This window comes from Pongo pygmaeus, chromosome 20 (assembly GCF_028885625.2).
Source record: "Pongo pygmaeus isolate AG05252 chromosome 20, NHGRI_mPonPyg2-v2.0_pri, whole genome shotgun sequence".
Lineage (NCBI taxonomy): Eukaryota > Metazoa > Chordata > Mammalia > Primates > Hominidae > Pongo > Pongo pygmaeus.
Window position 1 is genome coordinate 4,023,587 of NC_072393.2, and position 22,201 is coordinate 4,045,787.

General features: G+C 50.6%; 1 protein-coding gene across 1 annotated transcript in view; it reads right to left on the reverse strand.

The window, feature by feature from the left end:
• The window catches only part of MAP2K2 (mitogen-activated protein kinase kinase 2), a 35,716-nt gene extending 35,038 nt beyond the window's left edge, over positions 1–678 (reverse strand). The window contains exon 1 of the mRNA XM_054464740.2: positions 310–678. Within this exon, the coding sequence (XP_054320715.1) occupies positions 310–401 (92 nt within the window). The 5' untranslated portion in view covers positions 402–678. The remainder of the gene's footprint in view (positions 1–309) is intronic.
• Positions 679–22,201: the final 21,523 nt, after the last annotated feature.

Consider the following 22,201-nt stretch of genomic DNA (forward strand, 5'->3'; position numbering starts at 1 on the left):
CCATCACCGGCCCAGACCCCCCCTGCCCCGTGCACCCTTCGCCCCGTCCTCCGAGGACCCCCTGCACCGTCCTCCCCCGAGGGTCCCCGGAAGAACCTCTCGCCCCATCCTCCTTCGAAGGCCCCCTGCACCCCTCGCCCTGCCCTCCCCTCGAGAACCCCCTGCCCCGTGCACCCCTCACCCCATCCTCCCCCATGACCCCCCTGGCCCGTGCACTCCTCGCGAACCTCCTGCCCGCTCGCCCCGTCCTTCCCCGAGGGCTCCCTGCCCCGTGCACCCTGAGCCTCCGGCTGACCCCTGCCCACTCACTCGGAGGCGCCCTCGCTGGTAGGGGACGGGCCCTCGGCGATGGTAGGGTTGATGGTGAGCGCCGGCAGCACCGGCTTCCTCCGGGCCAGCATCGGGGCTCCGCGGGCCGGCGGCGGCGGCGCCTCTAGCCGGGGCCCATAGGGGGCGGGCCGGGAGCGGTCGGCGCCTACGCGAGCCCTGGGCTGCGGCCGCGGCCCAGGCCGGCGTCGGGGCGGCCAAGGGCGGGCGGCGCTGCGGGCCTGGGCCGAGGGTAGCCGAGAGGCGCTGGGGCTGAGGCGAGCGAGCCGCCACCGCTGCCGAGGCCCGAGGGAGGCTGACGCCGCAGCCGGAGTCCAAGAGGCAAGGGGAGGGGCGGGGCGGCCACAAGATCGCGGACCGGCCTCTCGCGATAACGGGATCAGGAGCCGCGATGGACCCCACCCCCAGCCGCCGCGCCTGCGCAGCAGCCCGAGCCCGCCTTTCGGAGGGGAAAGGGGCGGAGACCGACGCGAGGCGGTGCCAGGACCGTGCGCCCTCGCTTGCCTTAACGCGGCGCGTGTGCGCAAGCGCTTGGGGCATGAGGGGCGGGAGCAGGGGAGAAGACGGAGGGATGAAGGCTGGGGTGATGGTCGTGCATAGGTGGGTAGGGGAGCCAGACTCCTGAGAGCCTGTGGTGCCCCAGGCTGGGGCCGAGAGAACCCGTAAGACCCCAGAACAGTGGACGAGACCCACCCAGAGTCCATTTAATCTTTTTGGCAAGCATGGACACACGCCCCAGCCCCCACCGCCTTAGAGTGTCAGTTACTCCCCTTCTTTCATCAGAGCAAGGCCACTCTAAAACATTTTTTAAATTTATTTTAATTGACAAATAAAATTGCATATATTACTATGTGCATGTTAAAACATTTTTATTATAAAATACACATAACATAAAACTTGCCATTTTAACCATTTTTAAATGCACAGCTCAGCGGCATTAAGCAACCACCACCACCACCATCTCCAGAAATTTCTCATCTTCCGAAACTGAAACACTGTACCCTATGAAACCTCACTCCCTATCCCTCTCCCCAGCCCCTGGAACCCAGCATCCTACTTTCTGTGAATCTGATGATTCTAGGGACCTCATATGAGTAGGATCATACAGGTTTTGTCCCTTTGTGTCTGGCATATTTCACTGAGGGCCACGTCCTCAAGGTGCATCCACGTTGTAGCCTGTGTTAGAATTTACCCATTGACTATTCTGGGCATACTTCCAATCGGGTAGCCCTGCTCCAAAAAGGAGCAGAAAAAAAAGAAAAAAGAAAAATTTCCTTTTTTTTTTTTTTTTGAGACGGAGTCTCGCTCTGTCACCCAGGCTGGAGTGCAGTGGTGCGATCTCGAGTCACTGCAAACTCCGCCTCCCGGGTTCACGCCATTCTCCTGCCTCAGCCTCCCGAGTAGCTGGGACTACAGGCGCCTGTCACTACGCCCGGCTAATTTTTTGTATTTTTAGTAGAGACGGGGTTTCACCGTGTTAGCCAGGATGGTCTCGATCTCCTGACCTCGTGATCCACCCGCCTAGGCCTCCCAAAGTGCTGGGATGACAGGCGTGAGCCACCGCTCCCGGCCAGAATTTTCCTCCTTTTTAAGGCTGAATAATATTCTTTTGTGTGCATGGACTATATTTTGCTTATCCATTTATCTGCCACTAGATGCTTCGGTGAATCGTGCCGCTATGAACACAGATGTACAAATATCTGTTTGAGTCCTTGCCTTGAGTTCTTTTGGGTATATGTTCTGAAGAGGAATTGCTGGATTATATGGTAATTCTATGTTGAACTTTTTGAAGCACCACCTTACTATTTAATACAATAGCCGTACCACTTTATAAGAAAGGTTGTAGGCTGGGCGCGGTGGCTCACGCCTGTAATCCCAGCACTTTGGGAGGCCGAGGTGGGTGGATCACCTGAGGTCAGGAGTTCAAGACGAGCCTGGCCAACATGGTGAAACCCCGTCTCTACTAAAAGAAAAAAATACAAAAATTAGCCGGGCATGGTGGCGTGTGCCTGTAATCCCAGCTACTCGGGAGGTTGAGGCAGGAGAATTGCTTGAACCCGGGAGGCAGAGGTTGCAGCGAGTCGAGATCACACCATTGCACTCCAGCCTGGGGTACAAGCGCGAGACTTCATCTCAAAAAAATAAATAAAACAAATAAATAAATAAATAAATAAAATACAAATATTGGCCAGGCCTGGCGGCATGTGCCTGTAGTCTCAGCTACTCAGGAGGCTGAGGCAGGAGAATCGCTTGAACCCGGGGAGCAGAGGTTGCAGTGAGCCAAGATTGCACCACTGCCCTCCAGCCTGGGCAACAAAGTAAGACTCCGTTTCCAATAAAACAAAACAGACAAAAAAAACAAAAAAAAATTTAATTTTTTGCTGGGTGCTGTGACTCACACCTGTAATCCCAGGACCCTGGGAAGCTGAGGTGGGCTGATCACTTGAGGTCAGGAGTTCGAGACCAACCTGGCCAACATGGTGAAACCTCGTCTCTACTAAAAATACAAAAATTACCCAGGTGTGGTGGCGGGCGCCTGTAATTCCAGCTACTAGGGAGGCTGAGGTGGGATAACTGAAACCCGGAGGCGGAGGTTGCAGTGAGCCGAGATTGTGCCATTGCTTTCCAGCCTGGGCGACAGAGCCAGACTCATGCTCAAAAAACAAAACCAACCAACTGGCTGGGTGCGGTGGCTCACGCCTGTAATCCCAGCACTTTGGGAAGCCAAGGCAGGCAGATCACGAGGTCAAGAGATTGAGACTATCCTGGCCAACATGGTGAAACCCCGTCTCTACTAAAAATACAAAAATTAGCTGGGCGTGGTGATGGGCGCCTGTAGTCCCAGCTACTCGGGAGGCTGAGGCAGGAGAATCGCTTAAACCTGGGAGGTGAAGGTTGCAGTGAGCCGAGATCACGCCATTGCACTCCAGCCTGGGCGACCGACCGAGACTCCATCTCGAAAAAAACAAAACAAAACAACAAACAAAACACTGCTCCTAGGGAAGACTGCTCCTGGGTTTTTACAATCTGGGCCTTTCAGTTTTACTTCTCATCGCTCCTACTCGCTTGTCCAAAATTCAGCTGGATGCTCATCTGGCCTCAAATAAGGACAGGCCCTTTCAGAGACAGGTATTTCCATGTTCCTTCTGTTCTGCCTAGCAATCTTTCTCCCATTTTATCCTATTTTAGGCTTTTTTTTTTTTTTTTTTTTTTTTAATACAAGTTCTCACTCTGTCACCCAGGCCTCCGGTTGGAGTACAGTGGCATGATCATAGCTCACTGCAGCCTCCACCTCCCTGGCTCAAGCGATTCTCCCACCTCAGCCTCACTAGTAGCCCTGGCTACAAACATGCGCCACTACACTAGGCTAATTTTTGTATTTTTTTGTCCAGACAGGGTTTCTCCATGTTGCTCAGGCTGGTCTCACACTCCTAGGTGCAAGCGATCCTCCTGCCTCGGCCTCAGCAGTGCTGGGACTAGAGCCGTGAGCCACTGCGCTCAGCTATTAATGCACAATTCTCTGAAGTTCAATTTCTTGAACTATTACAACTCTATACATCCATGTAACACTTCCCCTTACTCCAGAAAGTCTGTTCACTGCCTTTTCAGTTCATTCTCTTCCTCTGCACCCAGCAGTAGTGAGCTGGTAAATGTTTAACAATGAGCCAGTAAATGTTTAACAATGATCCATTAAAATAAGGAGAGGCCGGGCGTGGTGGCTCACACCTGCAATCCCAGCACTTTGGGAGGCTGAAGCGGGTGATCGCTTGAGGTCAGGAGTTCGAGTCCAGCCTGGCCAACATGGTGAAACCCCATCTCTACTAAAAATACAAAAATTAGGCTGATCATGGGTGTAATCCCAGCACTTTGGGAAGCCGAGGTGGGCAGATCACCTAAGGTCAAGAGTTCGAGACCAGTCTGACCAAGATGGTGAAACCCCGTCTCTACTAAAAACACACAAAAATTAGCCGGGCGTGGTGGCGGGCGCCTGTAATCCCAGCTACTCGGGAGGCTGAGGCAGGAGAACTGCTTGAACCCCAGAGATGGAGGTTGCAGTGAGCCAAGATTGTGCCACTGCACTCCAGCCTGGGCAACAGAGTAAGGCTCCGTCTCAAAAAAAAATAAAAAATTAGCTGGGCATGGTGGCAGGTGCCTGTAGTCTCAGCTACTTAGGAGGCTGAGGCACGAGAATCACTTGAACCTGAGAGGTGGAGGTTGCAGTGAGCCAAGATCATGCCACTGCACTCCAGCCTCGGTGACAGAGGGAGACTCTGTCTCAAAAAAAAAAAAAAAGAAGACTGGGTGTGGTGGCTCATGCCTGTAATCCCTGCACTTTGGGAGGCCAAGGTGGGTGGATCACCTGAGGTCGGGAGTTCGATACCAGCCTGACCAACATGGACAAACCCTGTCTCTACTAAAAATACAAGGCCGGGCGCGGTGGCTCACACCTGTAATCCCAGCACTTTAGGAGGCTGAGGCAGACGGATCACGAGGTCAGGAGATCGAGACCATCCTGGCTAACACAGTGAAACCCTGTCTTTACGAAAAATATAAAAAAATTAGCCGGGCATGGTGGCGGGAGCCTGTAGTCCCAGCTACTCAGGAGGCTGAGGCAGGAGAATCACGTGAACCCGGGAGGTGGAACTTGCAGTGAGCCGAGGTTTCGCCACTGCACTCCAGCCTGGGCAAGAGAGCGAGACTCTGTCTAAAAAAAATAAATAAATAAAAATAAAAATACAAAACTAGCCAGGTGTGGTGGCACATGCCTATAATCCCAGCTACTAGGGAGGCTGAGGCAGGAGAATCACTTGAACCTGGGAGGTGGAGGTTGTGGTGAGCCGAGATGGCGCCACTGCACTCCAGCCTGGGCAACAAGAGTGAAACTCAGTCTCAAAAAAAAAAAAAAAAAAAAAAAAAGTTGACAATGGTATCAAAGATGCTTATGAGTGGCTGTAAGCCAGCTGCAGTCCACTACTACCCCCAAAAACCCCCAGATTCTGCGTTCTATCCCCATAGATTAGTTTTTGCCTGTTCAAGAGTTTCATGTAGCTAGAATTGCACTCATGGTGTCAGCTTTTTTTTTTTTTTTTTTTTTTTTTTTTTGAGACAGAGTCTCACTCTGTCGCCCGGGCTGGAGTGCAGTGGCACGATCTCGGCTCACTGCAACTTCCACGTCCGAGGTTCAAGCGATTCTCGTGCCTCAGCCTCCCGAGTAGCTGGGATTATAGGCGTGTGCTACCACGCCCAGCTAATTTTTGTATTTTTAGTAGAGACGGGGTTTCACCATATTGGCCAGGCTGGTCTTGAACTCTTGATCTCGTGATCCACCCGCCTCGGCCTCCCAAAGTGCTGGGATTACAGGCGTGAGCCATCACGCCCGGCCTGGTGTCAGCTCTTTGTGCTTTAGCACAATGTTTTGTTTTTGGTTTTGGTTTTGTTTTAGACAGGATTTTGCTTTATTGCACAGGCTGGAGTGCAGTGGTGTGATCTCAGCTCACTATAGCCTCGGCTTTCTGGGCTCAAGCCATCCTCCCACCTCAGCCTCCGGAGTAGCTGGGACTACAGGCTCACACCACCATGCCCAACTAACTTTTGTATTTTTTGTAGAGATGGGAGGGTCTCATCATGTTGTCCATGCTGGTCTCAAACTCCTAGGCTCAAATGACCCTAGTGCCTTGGCCTCCCAATGTGCTGGCATTACAGGTGTCAGTCACTGTACCAGGTCCTGAGACAATATTTTTGAGATTCATTTATATTATTTCACTTAACAATAATTTGTTTGGTTTCCTTGCTAGATGATATCCCATTGTATGTACTGTGGGCATTGCCCTTGACATAGAACAGTAAATGAATCATCCTTCTGGCTAGGCGTGGTGGCTCACACCTCTAATCCCAGCACTTTGGGAGGCTGAGGCGGGTGGATCACGAGGTCAGGCGATCAAGACCATCCTGGCTAACATGGTGAAACCCCGTCTCTACTAAACGTACAAAAAAACTTAGCCGGGCGTGGGGGCGTGCGCCTATAGTCCCAGCTACTCAGGAGGCTGAGGCAGGAGAATGGCGTGAACCCAGGAGGTGGAGCTTGCAGTGAGCCGAGATCGTGCCACTGCACTCCAGCCTGGGTGATTGGGCAAGACGGTCCGTCTCAATAAGTAAATAAATAAATAAATAAATAAATTCTCCTTCTTTTTTTGGAGACGGTCTCACTCTGTTACCCAGGCTGGAGTGCAGTGGTGTAATCACTGCTCACTGCAGCCTCTACCTCCCGGGATCAGGTGATCCTCCTGCCTCAGCCTCCTAAGTAGCCGGGATGACAGGTGCACACCACCATGCCCAGCTAATTTTTTATTTTTTGTAGAAATGGGCGAGGGGAGTCTCACCATCTTACCCAGGCTGGTCTCAAACCCATGGGCTCAAGCGATCCTCCTGCCTCAGTCTCCCAAAGTGCTGGGATTACAAGTGTGAGCCACCAAGCCCAGCCTGTTATGAACTTTTTTTTTTTTTTTTGAGATGGAGTCTTGCTCCGTCACCTGGGCTGGAGTGCAGTGGTGCGATCTCGGCTCACTGCAACCTCTGCTTCCCTGGGTTCAAGCGATTCTCCTGCCTCAGTCTCTTGAGTAGCTGGGATTACAGATGTCCGCCACCACCCCCGGCTAATTTTTGTATTTTTTGTAGAGACGGGGTTTCACTATTTTGGTCAGGCTGATCTCGAACCCCTGACCTCGTGATCTGCCTGCCTCAGCCTCCCAAAGTGCTAGGATTACAGGCGTGAGCCACTGTGCCGGGTCTGTTATGAAATTTTTGAGGCGAAAGAAGATGTTGGATGTATCTCCTTCTCTCTCACTTTACCTCCGCGGACATAATGGATGCTGGATACATATGTGCTACTTGAGGGAATGACCTGGGTGTTCTTGTTCTCAAGGAGACAGGTTGCCTTATTATAAGGCAACCATTCACAGCACTTATGATAAAACAGGAGCTTTAATTGCTGAGGTTACAGTGCAGCCACACCCCCTCCACCCATTCTGTATCTTTACTACCAAGCATAGTTTGCCCTGTGACCTCTCTCTGTGATATATTTTCTACTTATCATTGCTTCCAATAACACTTTTTCTGAGTACATCTGTCTCTTGGTCCCAGAGACGTGGGTGTCTCCTAAATTGCTCCTCCCAGGAAATAAATTTCTAATAGCTTTCTTGATAGATTCAATCCAAGGTGACATTTATCTTGTAGAGGCACTTGCTGGTGTTCATATCACATGTGTACATTGTTTCCAACTAGCAATGTCCTGTGAACTTTATCTCTCTCACCTGTGCAATGGATTAACTGACAGAACAGCGAACCGACCCCTTTGGAAAGCAATTTAACCCTATCGTGAGCACGCTGTGACTCAGCAGTTCGGATCGTGGGCATATGACTTAGAGAAACTCTTGCCTGTGTGCAAACAGGAGACTCACACAATAATGTTCTCAATGGCAAAAATTTGGAAAGTACACAGAGTCCATTGATGGGAGAATGGAAAAATACGTCCTAGTGCAGTCCCACAGAGAAATATGATACAGCAGAAAATTCCTAAGTGACAACAGCATAAAAGAAACTTAGTTAGTCTCAGCTACTTGGAAGGCTGAGGCTTGAGGATTATTTGAGTCCAGGGGTTCCAGGAAGACCTGGGCAACATAGTGAGACCCCCTTTCTCTAAAGAAAACAAAAGAAAAAGGCGGGCTGGGTGCGGTGGCTCACGCCTGTAATCCCAAGACTTTGGGAGGCTGAGATGGGCGGATCACGAGGTCAGGAGATTGAGACCATTCTGGCTAACATAGTGAAACCCCGTCTCTACTAAAAAAAAAAAAAAAAAAAAAAAAAATTAGTCGCGTGGGGTGGCGGGCGCCTGTAGTCCCAGCTACTCAGGAGGCTGAGGCAGGAGAATGGCGTGAACCCGGGAGGCGGAGCTTGCAGTGAGCCGAGATCACGCCACTGCACTCCAGCCTGGGCGACAGAGCGAGACTCCATCTCAAAAAAAAAAAAAGAAAAAAGAAAAGAAAGAAAAAGGCTGGATGTAGTGGCTCACGCCTCTAATTCTAGCACTTTGGGAGAGCGAGGCAGGCAGATCGCCTAAGGTCAAGAATTCGTGACCAGCCTGGGCAACATGGTAAAACCCTGTCTCTACTAAAAATACAAAAATTAGCCAGGTGTGGTGGTGCACGTTTGTAGTTCCAGCTACTCAGAAGGCTGAGGCAGGATAATTGCTTAAACTGGGGAGGCGGAGGTTGCAGTGAGCCAAGATAGCACCACTCCAGCCTGGGAGACAGAGTGAGACTCAATTAAAAAAAAAAGAAAAAGAAAGGTTATAAAAGACTATAGCGCCATTTTTATTTTTTAATTAATTTTTTAAAGAGACAGAGTCTTGCTGTGTTGGCCAGTATAGGCTTGAACTCCTGGCCTCAAGCCATCCTCCCACCTGGACCTTCCAGAGTGCTGGGATTACAGGCATGAGCCACCTCACCTGGCCTTATGACAACTTTTTTGTTTTTTTTTTGAGATGGAGTCTTGCTCTTTTGTCCAGGCTGGAGTGCAGTGGTGCAATCTCGGCTCACTGCAACCTCCGCCTCCTGGGTTCAAGTGATTCTCCTGCCTCAGCCTCCTGAGTAGCTGGGATTACAGGCATGTGCCACCACACCCAGCTAATGTTTTTGTATTTTTAGTAGAGATGGGGTTTCACCATGTTGGCCAGACTGGTCTTGAACTCCTGGCCTCAAGTGATCTGCCCGCCTTGGCCTCCAAAAGGGCTGGGATTACAGGTGTGAGCCACCGCGCCTGGCCTTATGACACCGTTTTTATAAAATGAAAATGGCTCAGTGTTATTAGCCATTAGAGAAATGCAAATTAAAACCACAATGAGATACTTCCATACACCTAGTAGAATGGCTAAAATAAAAATACTGACCAGGCATAGTAGCTCTTGCCTATAATCCCAACACTATGGGAGGCTGAGGGGGGAGGATGGCTTGAGGCCAGGAGTTCCAGAGCAGCCTTGGCAACATAGTGAGATCCTTGTCTCTACCAAAAAAAAAAATAAAAAACCTTAGCTGGGTGCACACCTGTAGTCCCAGCTACTTGGAAGGCTGAGGTGGGAGGATCACTCAGGCCCAGGAATTCAAGGCTGCAATGAGCTATGATAGTGCCACTGCACTCCAGCCTGGGTGACAGAGCAAGACTCTGTCTCAAAAGGCAAAAGAGGCTGGGCGTGGTGGCTCACGCCTGTAATCCCAGCACTTTGGGAGGCCGAGGTGGCGGATCATCTGAGGTCAGGAGTTCGAGACCAGCCTGGCCAACATGGTGAAACCCCTCTCTACCAAAAAATACAAAAATCAGCCGGGTGTGGTGGCAAACGCCTGTAATCAGAGCTACTTGGGAGGGAGGCTGAGACAGGAAAATCTCTCGAACCCAGTAGGCAGAAGTTGCAGTGAGCTGAGATTGTGCCACTGCACCCCATCCTGGGCAACAAGAACAAAACTCCATCTCAAAAACAAAAACAAAATTTGGCTGGGCACAGTGGCTCACACCTGTAATCCCAACATTTTGGGAGCACAAGTGGGCAGATCACTTGAGCTCAGGAGTTGGAGATCAGCCTGGGCAATATGGCAAAACCCCGTCTCAGCTGGGTGTGGTAGTTCACGCCTGTAGTCCTAGCACTTCGGGAGGCCAAAGCGGGCGGATCACGAGGTCAGGAAATCAAGACCATTCTGGCTAACACAGTGAAACCCCGTCCTACTAAAAATACAAAAAATTAGCCAGGCTTGGTGGCGGGCGCCTGTAGTCCCAGCTACTTGGGAGGCTGAGGCAGGAGAATGGCATGAACCTAGGAGGTGGAGGTTGCAGTGAGCCGAGATCACGCCACTGCACTCCAGCCTGGGAGACAGAGTGAGACTCCGTCTCAAAAAACAGCAACGATAACAACAAAAACCCGTCTCTAGAAAAAACAATTATCTGGGTGTGGTGGTGCACGCCTGTTGTCTCAGCTACTCGGGAGGCTGAGGCAGGAGGATCACTTAAGCCTGTGAGGTCAAGGCTGCAGAGAGCTATAATGACACCACTGTACTCTAGCCTGAGCAGGAGAGCAAAACCCTATCTCAAAAAGAAAAAAAAAAAAAGGAACGAAAAGATTAAGATGGTAAATTTTTTGATATACATGTATTTACCACAATTTTAAAAAGATTAGGGCTGGGCGCCATGGCTCACGCCTGTAATCCCAGCACTTTGGGAGGCCGAGATGGGGGAATCACGAGGTCAGGAGTTCAAGACCAGCCTGGCCAATATGGTGAAACCCCATCCCTACTAAAAATACAAAAACCAGCCAGGCATGGTGGCTCATGCCTGTAGTTCCAGACACTTGAGAGGCTGAGGCAGGAGAATCGCTTGAACTCAGGAGGCGGAGGTTGCAGTCAGCCAAGATTGCGCCACTGGTACTCCAGCCTGGGCAATAGAGAGAGATTCCGTCTAAAAAAAAAAAAAAAAAAAAAAAAAAAAGAAAGAAAAAAGAAAAGAAAGATTATACATAAATTAAAGAAAAGGAAAAGTGCACCTTATAATGTTTAGGGATATGAACACATGATTAACTGAATTGCGTGAAGTCTGTGAGTTCCTGGAATGCCGGGAACTCATCCATCTTGGCGTCCCTAGCTGCCAGCACCAAGCCTGACACACGGGAGGTGTTTGGTGAGCACAGATGTGAGCAAGTGAACGTGGCTGCTTTGGGGACCTTGTGGCATGGTGGCAGTGTGCAACCTGCAGGGGTTTGGGGCAAACATACCTGGCTCAAAGCCTGGTTGGTGCCTTGGATCACTGGATGTTCTTATCCTATTCCAGTGAGTTCCTGATGGAACCTCTCTTGCTCTCAGCCTATGGCCGAGCTCCCAGGGTAGTTCTAATCTGAAACTTTGGAAGAAACCAATCTGAGCTTTCTTCCAGAGCTGCAGCTGATTAACTTAACATCCTGGGGTGCAGTGTTCAAGGAGGAAAACAGGATGCTCTGAGAGAAGCTTAGCAGTGCTGTGCCAAAGCCAGCTCCTTCTGGTGGGCAAGAGCCAATTTGTTCAAGTTTTGGGAAATTTGGGAACTGGTGGTTAATAGCTATGATTTAAAATTAGGCCAGGCACAGTGGCTCACGCCTGTAATCCCGGCGCTTTGGGAGGCTGAGGTAGGCAGATCACAAGGTCAGGAGCTCGAGACCAGCCTGGGCAACATGGTGAAATCCCGTCTCTACTAAAAATACAAAACTTAGCTAGGCGTGGTGGCAGGTGCCTGTAATCCCAGCTACTGGGAAGGCTGAGGCAGGAGAGTTCCTTGAACCCGAGAGGCGGAGGTTGCAGTGAGCTGAGATTGCACCATTGTACTCCAGCCTGGGACAGACCGAGACTCTGTCTCAAACAAACAAACAAGCAAAAATTAGGCCAGGAGCGGTGACTCGCCCCTGTAATCCCAGCAATTTGGGAGGCCGACGCGGGAGGATCATTTGAGGTTAGGAGTTTGAGACCAGCCTGGTCAACATGGTGAAACCTTGTCCCTACTAAAAATAGAAAAATTAGCTGGGAGTGGTGTTGGGCACCTGCAATCCCAGCTACTCGGGAGGCTGAGACGGGAGAATGGTTTGAACCCGGGAGGCGGAGGTTACAGTAAGCGGAGATCACGCCATTGCACTCCAGCCTGGGCAACAAGAGTGAAACTCTGTCTTAAAAAAAAAAAAAGAATAAGGAAATATTTTCCAGTATTCTGAAATGATTATGTGATTCATCACAGAAGTCATCCACATTTTTGATGACCAAGTGAAGTTCTTTTTTTTTTTTTTTAATTTATTTGAGATGGAGTCTCACTCTGTCGCTCAGGCTGGAGCGCAGTGGTGCCATCTCGGCTCACTGCAACTTCTGCCTCCCAGGTTCGAGTGATTCTCCCTGCCTCAGCCTCCCAAGTAGCTGGGATTACAGGCACCTGCCACCACAACCGGTTAATTTTTGTAGTTTTTTTAGTAGAGACGGGGTTTCACCATGTTGGCCAGGCTTGTCTCGAACTCCTGACCTCAGGTGATCTGCCCAACTTGGCCTCCCAAAGTGCTGGGATGACAGGCATGAACCACCACACCCAGCTGGTTTCTAGAGTTTCTTTCTTTTTTTTTTTTTTGAGATGGAGTCTCACTCTGTCGCCAGGCTGGAGTGCGATGGTGCAATCTCGGCTCACTGCAACCTCCGCCTCCCGGGTTCAAGTGATTCTCCTGCCTCAGCCTCCCAAGTAGCTGGGATTACAGGCACGTGCCACCACGCCTGGCTAATTTTTTGTATTTTTAGTAGAGACAGGGTTTCACCGTGTTGGCCAAGATGGTCTTGATCTCTTGACCTTGTGATCCATCTGACTTGGCCTCCCAAAGTGCTGGGATTACAGGAGTGAGCCACCGTGCCCGGCCTAGAGTTGTTTTATGACTCTGTGCCACGTCCTGGCCGATGGATGCTCATGATGACATTTATTTTATCGCTCTGCCATCAAGGATTTGTGTAGATGAATGGGAGAGAACATGGGAAAATGAAAGGGGTTTAATTGCGGGAGGGAATAAGAACACATAAAGTGTATTTTTTCGCTTTCCCATGATTTATTTATTTATTTTTATTATTATTATATTTTGAGATAGAGTCTCACTCTGTTGCCCAGGCTGGAGTGCAATGGCATGATCTCGGCTCATTGCAACCTCTGCCTCCTGGGTTCAAGTGATTCTCCTGCCTCAGCCTCCCGAGTAGCTGAGATTACAGGCATGTGTCACCGAACCCGGCTAATCTTTGTATTTTTAGTAGAGATGGGGTTTCGCCATGTTGGCCAGGCTGGTCTCGAACTCCTGACCTCAGGTGATCCACCCACCTCCACCTCCCAAATTGCTAGGATTACAGGCACGAGCCACCGCGCCCGGCCTTACCAAGTTCTGATTGAAGTGAAATGCCTGGAAGAAAGATAAAGTTAAAATGAGGTTTTCACAACATGTTGAAATCGCTCTGATCAAAGTTCCAAACCCAAGGTTCTAGAAAGTGCAATGACTTTTTTTTTTTTAAACAGGGACAATTAAAAATTTCCCAGGCTTAGCAAGATCAAATGGGTGTGTGCGGCGCTCTCTCTGACATGCAATGTATGGAATTATTGATTTGTCAATGTGATCTCTGCACTTCCTGTGAGGAATTTGAGGTCCTGTTTGGAGAATTTGGTAAACAGGGAGTCTCAGAAACATGGGGTCTTGAGAAACTCATTTCAACCCTCTGGGCCTCAGTTTCCACTTTTCTTTTCTTCTTTTCTTTTTTTTTTTTTTTGAGACGGAGTCTCACTCTGTCTGTCACCCAGGCTGGAGTGCAATGGTGCCATCTCGGCTCACTGCAAGCCCCACCTCCCGGGTTCACACCATTCTCCTGCCTCAGCCTCCTGAGTAGCTGGGGCTACAGGCGCCCGCCACCATGCCCGGCTAATTTTTTGTATTTTTAGTAGAGACGAGGTTTCACCGTGTTAACCAGGATGGTCTCGATCTCCTGACCTCATGATCCGCCCACCTCGGCCTCCCAAAGTGCTGGGATTATAGGCATGAGCCACCATGCCCGGCCTCCACTTTTCTTTTTTTAGAAAGACAGGGTGTCTGTCTGTCACCCAAATTGGAGTGCAGTGGCACGATCATAGCTCACCACAGCCTCTAATTCCTGGGCTTAAGCGATCCTCTCACCTTAGCCTCCCAAGTAACTGAGACACAGGCACGTGCCACCGTGCCCTGCTAATTTTTAAATTTTTTGTAGAGACAGGTTTCACTTTGTTTCCCAGGCTGATCTCAAACTCCTGGGCTCAAGCTATCTTTCCACCTTGGCCTCCTAAAGTGCTGAGGTTATAGGCGTGACCTATTATGCTGGCAATAAAATAATTTAAAACAAATATTTTAGAGACGGGATCTCACCTGGCACCCAGGCTGGAGTGCAGTGGCGCAGTCATAGCTCACCGCAGCTTCAAACTCCTTGGCTCTGGTGATCCTCCGACCTCAAGCCCCTGAGTAGCCTGGACTATGGGCACTTTCCACCATGCCTGGCTAATTTTTAAATTTTTTGTAGAGACAGGGACTCGCTATGTTGCCTAGGCTAATCTTGAACTCCTGTGCTCAAGCAATCCTCTCACCTCAGCTCCTCAAAATGCTGGGATTACAGGCGGGAGCCACCATGCCCCGGCCATAAAATCAGTTTTTAACTCAGGCTGTACAACAATAGGCAGTGAGCTATGGTCTCTAATTTGCCCACCGCAATACAGGGTGTGATTACATTGGGAGGCATTTGAGACACGAAACATGGCCATGTTTGTTTGTTTTGTTTTGTTTTGTTTTGCTTTTGGCCATGTTCTTGTTTTGTTTTGTTTTGTTTTGTTTTGTTTTTTGAGACAGAGTCTCGCTCTGTCACCCAGGCTGGAGTGCAGTGATGCCATCTCGGCTCACTGCAAGCTCCGCCTCCCGGGTTCACGCCATTCTCCTGCCTCAGCCTCCCAGGTAGCTGGGACTACAGGCACCTGCCACCACGCCTGGCTAATTTTTTTTTGTATTTTTAGTAGAGACGGGGTTTCACCGTGTTAGCCAGGATGGTCTCGATCTCCTGACCTCGTGATCCACCCCCCACTTCGGCCTCCCAAAGTGCTGGAATTACAGGCGAGAACCACCGCACCTGGCCAGCCATGTTCTTTATTATCAAACTACTGTGAGTCACTTTTCTTAAGGTTCATTGATTTGACACATTTTTATTGAAACCCTACTGAGTGCCATGCATTGGATGAGACAAAACCCCTGCCCTCACAGAGTTTACAGTCTGGGGGAGAAATAGGCCACAGATAAGATGCCAGGAAGAGCCAAATAGATGAATAAAGTGGGGAAGGAACTTGGGTGCAGTGGTTCATGCCTGTAATCCCAGCACTTTGGGAGGCTGAGGTGGCAGGATCACTTGAGTCCAGGAGTTCCAGACTAGCCAAGGCAACATAGGGAAACCTTGTCTAAAAATTAAAAATAAAGGCCGAGTGTGATGGCTCATGCCTGTAATCCCAGCACTTTGGGAGGCCAAGGCAGGCGGATCACCTGAGTCAGGAGTTGGAGACCAGCCTGCCCAACATGGCAAAACCTAGTCTCTACTAAAAGTTACAAAAATTAGCCAGGCGTGGTGGTGGGTGCGTGTAATCTCAGCTACTCGGGAGGCTGACGCAGGAAAATTGCTTGAACCCAGGAGGTGGAGGCTGCAGTGAGCCGAGATCACGCCACTGGACTCCTTCCTACCTGGGCGACAAGAGTGAAACTCTGTCTCAAGAAAAAAAAAAAAGAAAAGGGAAGGAAGGGGATATAACTGTGGAAGCAGAGAGTTGAGGAAAGGTTGGAGTTTTTGTTTTCGTTTTGTTTTTTTGAGACAATCTTACTCGGTCACCTAGGCTGGAGTGCAGTGGCTCAATCTCGGCTCACTGCAACCTCCACCTCCTGGGCTCAAGTGATTCTCCTGCCTCAGCCTCCCAAGTAGCTGGGACTACAGGTGTGCACCACCATGCCCAGCTAATTTTTGTATTTTTAGTAGAGACAGGGTTTCACCATGTTGCCAAGGCTGGTCTCGAACTCATGAGCTCAAGCGGTCTGCCCACCTCAGCTTCCTAAAGTGCTGGGATGGGAGGCGTGAGCCACTGTGCCTGGCCAAGGTTGCAGTTTTAAGAAGGCTGTTGGGGTGAGTCTCATTGAAAAGGTGACATTTGGGCAGAGGTGGGAGTGTACCCCACAGATACCAGGGAAGGGTTTTGAGGCAGAGGGCACAGCCCATGCAAAGGCCCTGAGGCAGGACCACGCTTGGTGTTGGAGGAGCAGGAAGGAGGCCTGTGTAGCTATAGCAGAGTGAGCAAGGGGGAGAGAAGGAGGAGGGGAAGATGGGGAGGGGGTAGGGGTAGAGGACAGGGCACGGCATGCAGCACATTGTGGACCATAGGGAGGACTTGGGCGTTGACCTCTGAGGAGGTGGGAGCCATAGATTTCGGGCAGAAGAGGGACAGGCTCTGACTCTGGTGCTCACGGATGCACTCTGGTGTCTGCTGCGGGGAAGACCAAGTTTGCAGGGCGAGAGTGGGAGCTGAGAAACCAGGGTGGAGGAGAGTGGGCTGGTCCAGGCCGGCTAAGGTGAGGCTGAGCCAGGTAGAGGAAGGATGCATTTTGAACATGGAGCAGACAAGACTTTCCTGGTGTAGAGTTTTGCAGGTATGAGACAAAAACTCAGGGATAATAAGAAATTTGCACCTGACCCCTCTGGAAGGATGGTGCTTCTGTTTGGTAAAATGGGAACGACAGACTAGGCGCGATGGCTCACACCTGTAATCCCAGCACTTCGGGAGGCTGAGGTGGGCAGATCACCTGAGGTCAAGAGTTCGAGACCAGCCTAGCCAACATGGTGAAACCCCTTCTCTACTAAAAATAGAAAAAAAAATAGGTGGGCGTGGTGGCGGACGCCCGTAATCCCAGCTACTCGGGAGGCTGAGGTGGGAGAATTGCTTGAACCTGGGAGGCGGAGGTGGCAGTGAGCTAAGATGGCACCACTGAACTCCAGCCTGGGCAACAGATCGAGACTCCATCTCAAAAAAAAGAAAAAGAAACTTTCCCCATGGCAGAAGAAAGACTGGGGGAGGTTAGGTAGTTCCAGCTGCAGTAGAGAATGTGAGTTTCTCATAAGATCCTCTAGAGGGAGCCGGGAGCTAAGACGCAGGTCCAGCCTCGTATCCGGAGTCCTCCTCGTATCCCCCATCCCCCAGCAGGATGGGCCTGGGTGGGAAAGGTGGTGGGGTCAGCAGGGGTGGTCTTTGTCTTTGCAACTTGAAGGTCCTGTCTACCCTTCCAGAGTTGGGGGCTTGGAGGAGAGGGGATGCCAAATTAGCACAGGGGCTGGCAAACTTTTTCCTAAAGAGCCATATAATAAATACACACACACACTAAATAAATATATACACAGTTTAGGCGGGGTGCGGTGGCTCATGCCTGTAATCCCAGCACTTTGGGAGGCCGAGGCGAGCGGATCACTTGAGATCAGGAGTTCGAGACTAGCCTGGACAACGTGGTGAAACCCAGTCTGTGCTAAAACTACAAAAATTAGCCAGGCATGGTGGCGCGTGCACCTGTAGTCTCAGCTACTTACGAGGCTGAGGCAGGAGAATCGCTTGAACCCAGGAGGTGGAGGTTGCAGCGAGCTGAGATCGTGCCACTGCACTCCAGCCTGTGCGACAGAGCGAGACTCTGTCTCAAAACAAAACAAAACAAAACAAAACAAAAAAACACACACACACGCACACACACAAAAAACCACCCAGCTTCAACTGTCTCTGTTGTAACTCCTGAAATCTGCTCTGGCAGTTTGCAAGAGGCCTTAGATAACCTGTAAGCAACTGGGCATGGCTGTGTCCTAATACAATTTTATTTTTAGAGGCTGAAATGAGAATGTCACATAATTTTCTGTGAATGCTACCGCTACCATGAAATAATTCTTTTTTTTTTCTTTTTCTTTTTTTTTTTTTTGTTTTGAGACGGAGTCTCCCTCTGTTGCCCAGGCTGGAGTGCAATGGTGCAATCTCGGCTCACTGCAACCTCGGCCTCCCGATTTCAAGCGATTCTTCTGCCTCATCAAGACTCCATCTCAAAATTAAAAAATAAATGAACATATAAATAAAAGTTGCCTAATCTAGAACCTCCTACAGGCAACAGTACCTGCCTGGAATTTAACAATGTTGTTTATTTATTTATTTATTTATTTATTTTTGCTTCTGTTTCAGGCACCAGATACTACATTTCTTTTTAACTTACTCTAGCATTATAATGTTCCCTTTTACAAAAGTTGTTGAGAAGAAGTCTTGCTCTGTTGCCCAGGCAGGAGTGCAGTGGCAGGATCTTGGCTCACTGCAAGCTCCACCTCCCGGGTTCGCACCGTTCTCATACCTCAGTCTCCCGAGTAGCTGGGACTACAGGCACCTGCCACCATGCCCGGCTGATTTTTTTTTTTTTTTAGTAAAGACAGGGTTTCACCGTGTTAGCCGGGATGGTCTTGATCTCCTTACTTCGTGATCCACCCGCCTCTGCCACCGCGCCCGGCCAAACTTCATTTTTTTCAATAAATTTATTTTAAAAAGAAAACTTTGTAACAGGATAATAAATTGAAACCAATAATGGATACCCAAAATAGAAGGGAACTGTAAAAATACATGCAATGGCCTGGCTGGCGCAGTGGCTCCCACCTGTAATCCCAGCACTTTGGGAGGCTGAGGCAGGTGGATCACCACAGGTCAGGAGTTCAAGAGCAGCCTGGCCAACATGGTGAAACCCCATCTCTACTAAAAATAAGAAAAATTAGCTGGGCATGGTGGCAGGTGCCTGTAGTCCCAGCTACTCGGGAGGCTGAGGCAGGAGAATCACTTGAACCTGGGAGGTGGAGGTTGCAGTGAGCCGAGATCGCGCCACTGCCCTCCAGCCTGGGCTACAGAGTGAGATTCCGTCTCAAAAAAAAAAACATAACAATAACAAACAAACAAATAAATAAATGCAATGTTTATTGTTCTTAAGATTATTATTATTTTTTATTTATTTTATTTTTTTGAGACAGTCTGGCTCTGTCGCCCAGGCTGGAGTGCAGTGGTGTGGTCTCAGCTCACTGCAACCTCCACCTCCCAGGTTGGAGCAATTCTCCTGTCTCAGTCTCCTGAGTAGATGGGATTACAGGCATGCACCACCATGCCTGGCTAATTTTTGTATTTTTAGTAGAGACGGGGTTTTGCAATTTAGGCCAGGCTGGTCTTGAACTCCTAACCTCAGGAGATCCACCTGCCTCGGCCTCCCAAAATGCTGGGATTACAGGTGTGAGCCACCGCACCCAGTCTACCAGGGATTAAACATTGATGTCAATGTTTGAGCTGGCAGGGACTTTATATTACCTTCACATCTATCCCCACATTTCATAGACCAACAAACAGTCTGGGAGAGGAGAAGCAACTCTCTGACATCACAAGTTTGCTGCTGAGCTAGGGGTAGGACTCTCTTTCTCTCTCTTTTGAGACAGGGTCTTGCTCTGTCACCCAGGCTGGACTGCAATGGTGCCATTATATACCACTGCAGCCTCAACCTCCTGGGCTCAAGCGATCCTCCTGCCTTGGCCTCCTGAGTAGCTGGGACCACAGGCATGCACCACCACACCTGGCTAATTTTTGTATTTTTTGTAAAGACGGGGTCTTGCTGTGTTGCCCAGGCTGGTATTGAATTCCTTGGCTCAAGTGATCCACCCACCTCAGCCCCCCAAAGTGCTGGCATTATAGGCATCAGCCACCATGCCTGCACCCCACCCCAGATTTTTTAATTAGCTGAGCTAGGTGGCATATGCCTGTGGTCCCAGTTACTCGGGAGGCTGAGATGGGAGGATCACTTGAGCCCGGGAGTTTGAGGCTACAGGGAGGCCTGGGTGACAGAGGGAGACCCTGGCTGAATAAATAAATAAATAAATAGCCTTGCGCGGTGGCTCACGTCTGTATTCCCAGCACTTTGGGAGGCCGAGGTGGGCGGGTCACCTGAGGTCAGGAGTTCAAGACCAGCCTGGCCAACGTGGTGAAACCCCGTCTCTTCTAAATATACAAAAATTATCCAGGCATGGTGGCTTATGCCTGTAGTCCCAGCTACTCAGGAGGCCGAAGCAGGAAAATCGCTTGAACCCAGGAGGCAGAGGTTGCAGTGAGCCAAAATCGTGCCACTGCACTCCAGCCCAGGCAACAAAGTGAGACCCTGTCTCAAAAAAAAAAAAAAAATAGTGGGGTTACATGTTGGGAAATTTAGGTACAGAATCAGATACGCTCAGAAAGGTAGATAATGTGAAGTGAGACTCAGGGAGAAGGAAGCATGTATAGGCCAAGCAGAAAGACCTCAGAAGGAATGAACCCTTGGCTGGGTGTGGTGGTGAACGCCTGTAATCCCAGCTACTTGGAAGGCTGAGGCAGGAGAATTGCTTGAACCCGGGAGGCGGAAGTTGCAGTGAGTTTAGATGGCACCACTGCACTCCAGCCTGGGCAACAAGAGCGAAACTCCGTCTCATAAAAAAAGAGAAGGAATGAATCCTGCCCACACCTTGATCTTACAGACTAGATAGGGAAGCCCAGGGATAATTCAGTTCCTGGGGCCTGGAAATGCTGTCCTCCTCAACCCCAGGCCAACCCCAGTAGGATGGAGCAGAGGAGACACCCCCTGCCCCTGCCCTGTTTCCTCCTCCACCAACAGGAAGGATGCCAGTGGGGGCCTCCTGTGCCTCCTTTTCCAGGTGAGAGGGTCCGCTGTGACCCTTGGACCCACCAGCCATAAAGCAATCACCGGAAGGAGGTGGTGGCGAGACTGGGAGGTGCGGACTGGACTGAGAAGTGTGGATCAGGAGATGAGACGGGGTAGGTGCTGGCTCTCAGTACCGCCCTGCAGACAACCTGTTCCCCTGAAACTGGGGGACTGACTTTCTTTTTTTTTTTCTTTTTCTTTTTGAGACAGTCTCTCTCTGTTGCCCAGGCTGGAGTGCAATGGCATGATCTCAGCTCACTGCAACCCCTGCCTCCCAGTTCAAGCGATTCTCCTGCCTCAGCCTCCCAAGTAGTAGGTGTGCACCACCACGCCCAGCTAATTTTTTGTATTTTTAGTAGAGATGGGGTTTCACTATGTTGGCCAGGCTGGTCTCGAACTCCTGACCTCAGGTGATCTGCCTGCCTCGGCCTCCCAAAATGCTGGGATTACAGGTGTGAGCTACCGCACCCAGCCTATTTACTTCTTATACAGGAATGGTTTCATTCGGCATCTTCCTCTCGTGGGTGGGGAGTGGGGAACGTCTCCTCAGTCTTGTTCCCTGTTGGATCCCAGCACCCGGCACACAGCAGGTGCTCAATAAATAACAGTCACAGGAATGAATGAATGAATGAATGAATTCTCAAGCACGGTGTCCTCCATTCTTTAGGAAGGGCAGAGCGAGTCCCCCAAACTCACAGGATTTGGAGGCCCTGGCTCCAGTGTCCTGTCTTCACCCACCTCTCTGAGAGCAGAGGTTGGAACTCCCGGGATCCACCCAGGACATCAGAGGAGAGTTGGATGCCTGGAGGGTCAGGTCCTAATCAGTGTCATCACCCATGAGGCCAGCCAGAGTCACCCTGTGGCCTCCCAGCCTCTGGCTGGCCCCTGGCACACCCACATCACAAGGGTTTTACTCACTGCCTGGCTGTATTACAAGGGAGGGAAGGGGAGGAGGGAGAGGAGAAGGAGGAGGGGGAGGAGGGAGGGAAGGGGAGGAGGGAGAGGAGAAGGAGGAGGGGGAGGAGGGAGGGAAGGGGAGAAGGGGGAGAAGAGAGAGGAAGGGGAGGAGGGCAACAGGGAGGAGGAGGAAGGAAGGAGGGAGGGGGGGAGGGGAGGAGGAGGAGGAGGGAGAAGACAGGAGGAGGGGGAGGAGGGAAAGGAGGAGGGAGAGGAATGGGGAAAGAAGGGGAGGAGGGGAGGAAAAGGGGCGAGTGGAAGAAGAAGGAAGGAAGCACAGAGGAGGAGGAGGAGGAAGAGGAGAAGGAGAAGGAAGGGAGGAGGGAGAGGAGAAGGGGGAGAAGGGAGAGGTGGGGAGGAGGGGGAAGAGGGGGAGGAGGGGGAGGTGGGGAAGGAGGAGGAGGGTGAGAGAGAGGAGGAGGGAGAAGAGAGGAGGCTGAGGAGGAGGGAGAGGAGGGAGAGAAAAAGAAGGAGGGAGAGGAGTGGGGAAGGAGGGGAGGATGAGAGAGAGGACGGGGAGGGGAAGGAGAAGAGGGAAGGGAGCAGGGAGGAAAGAGAGGGGGA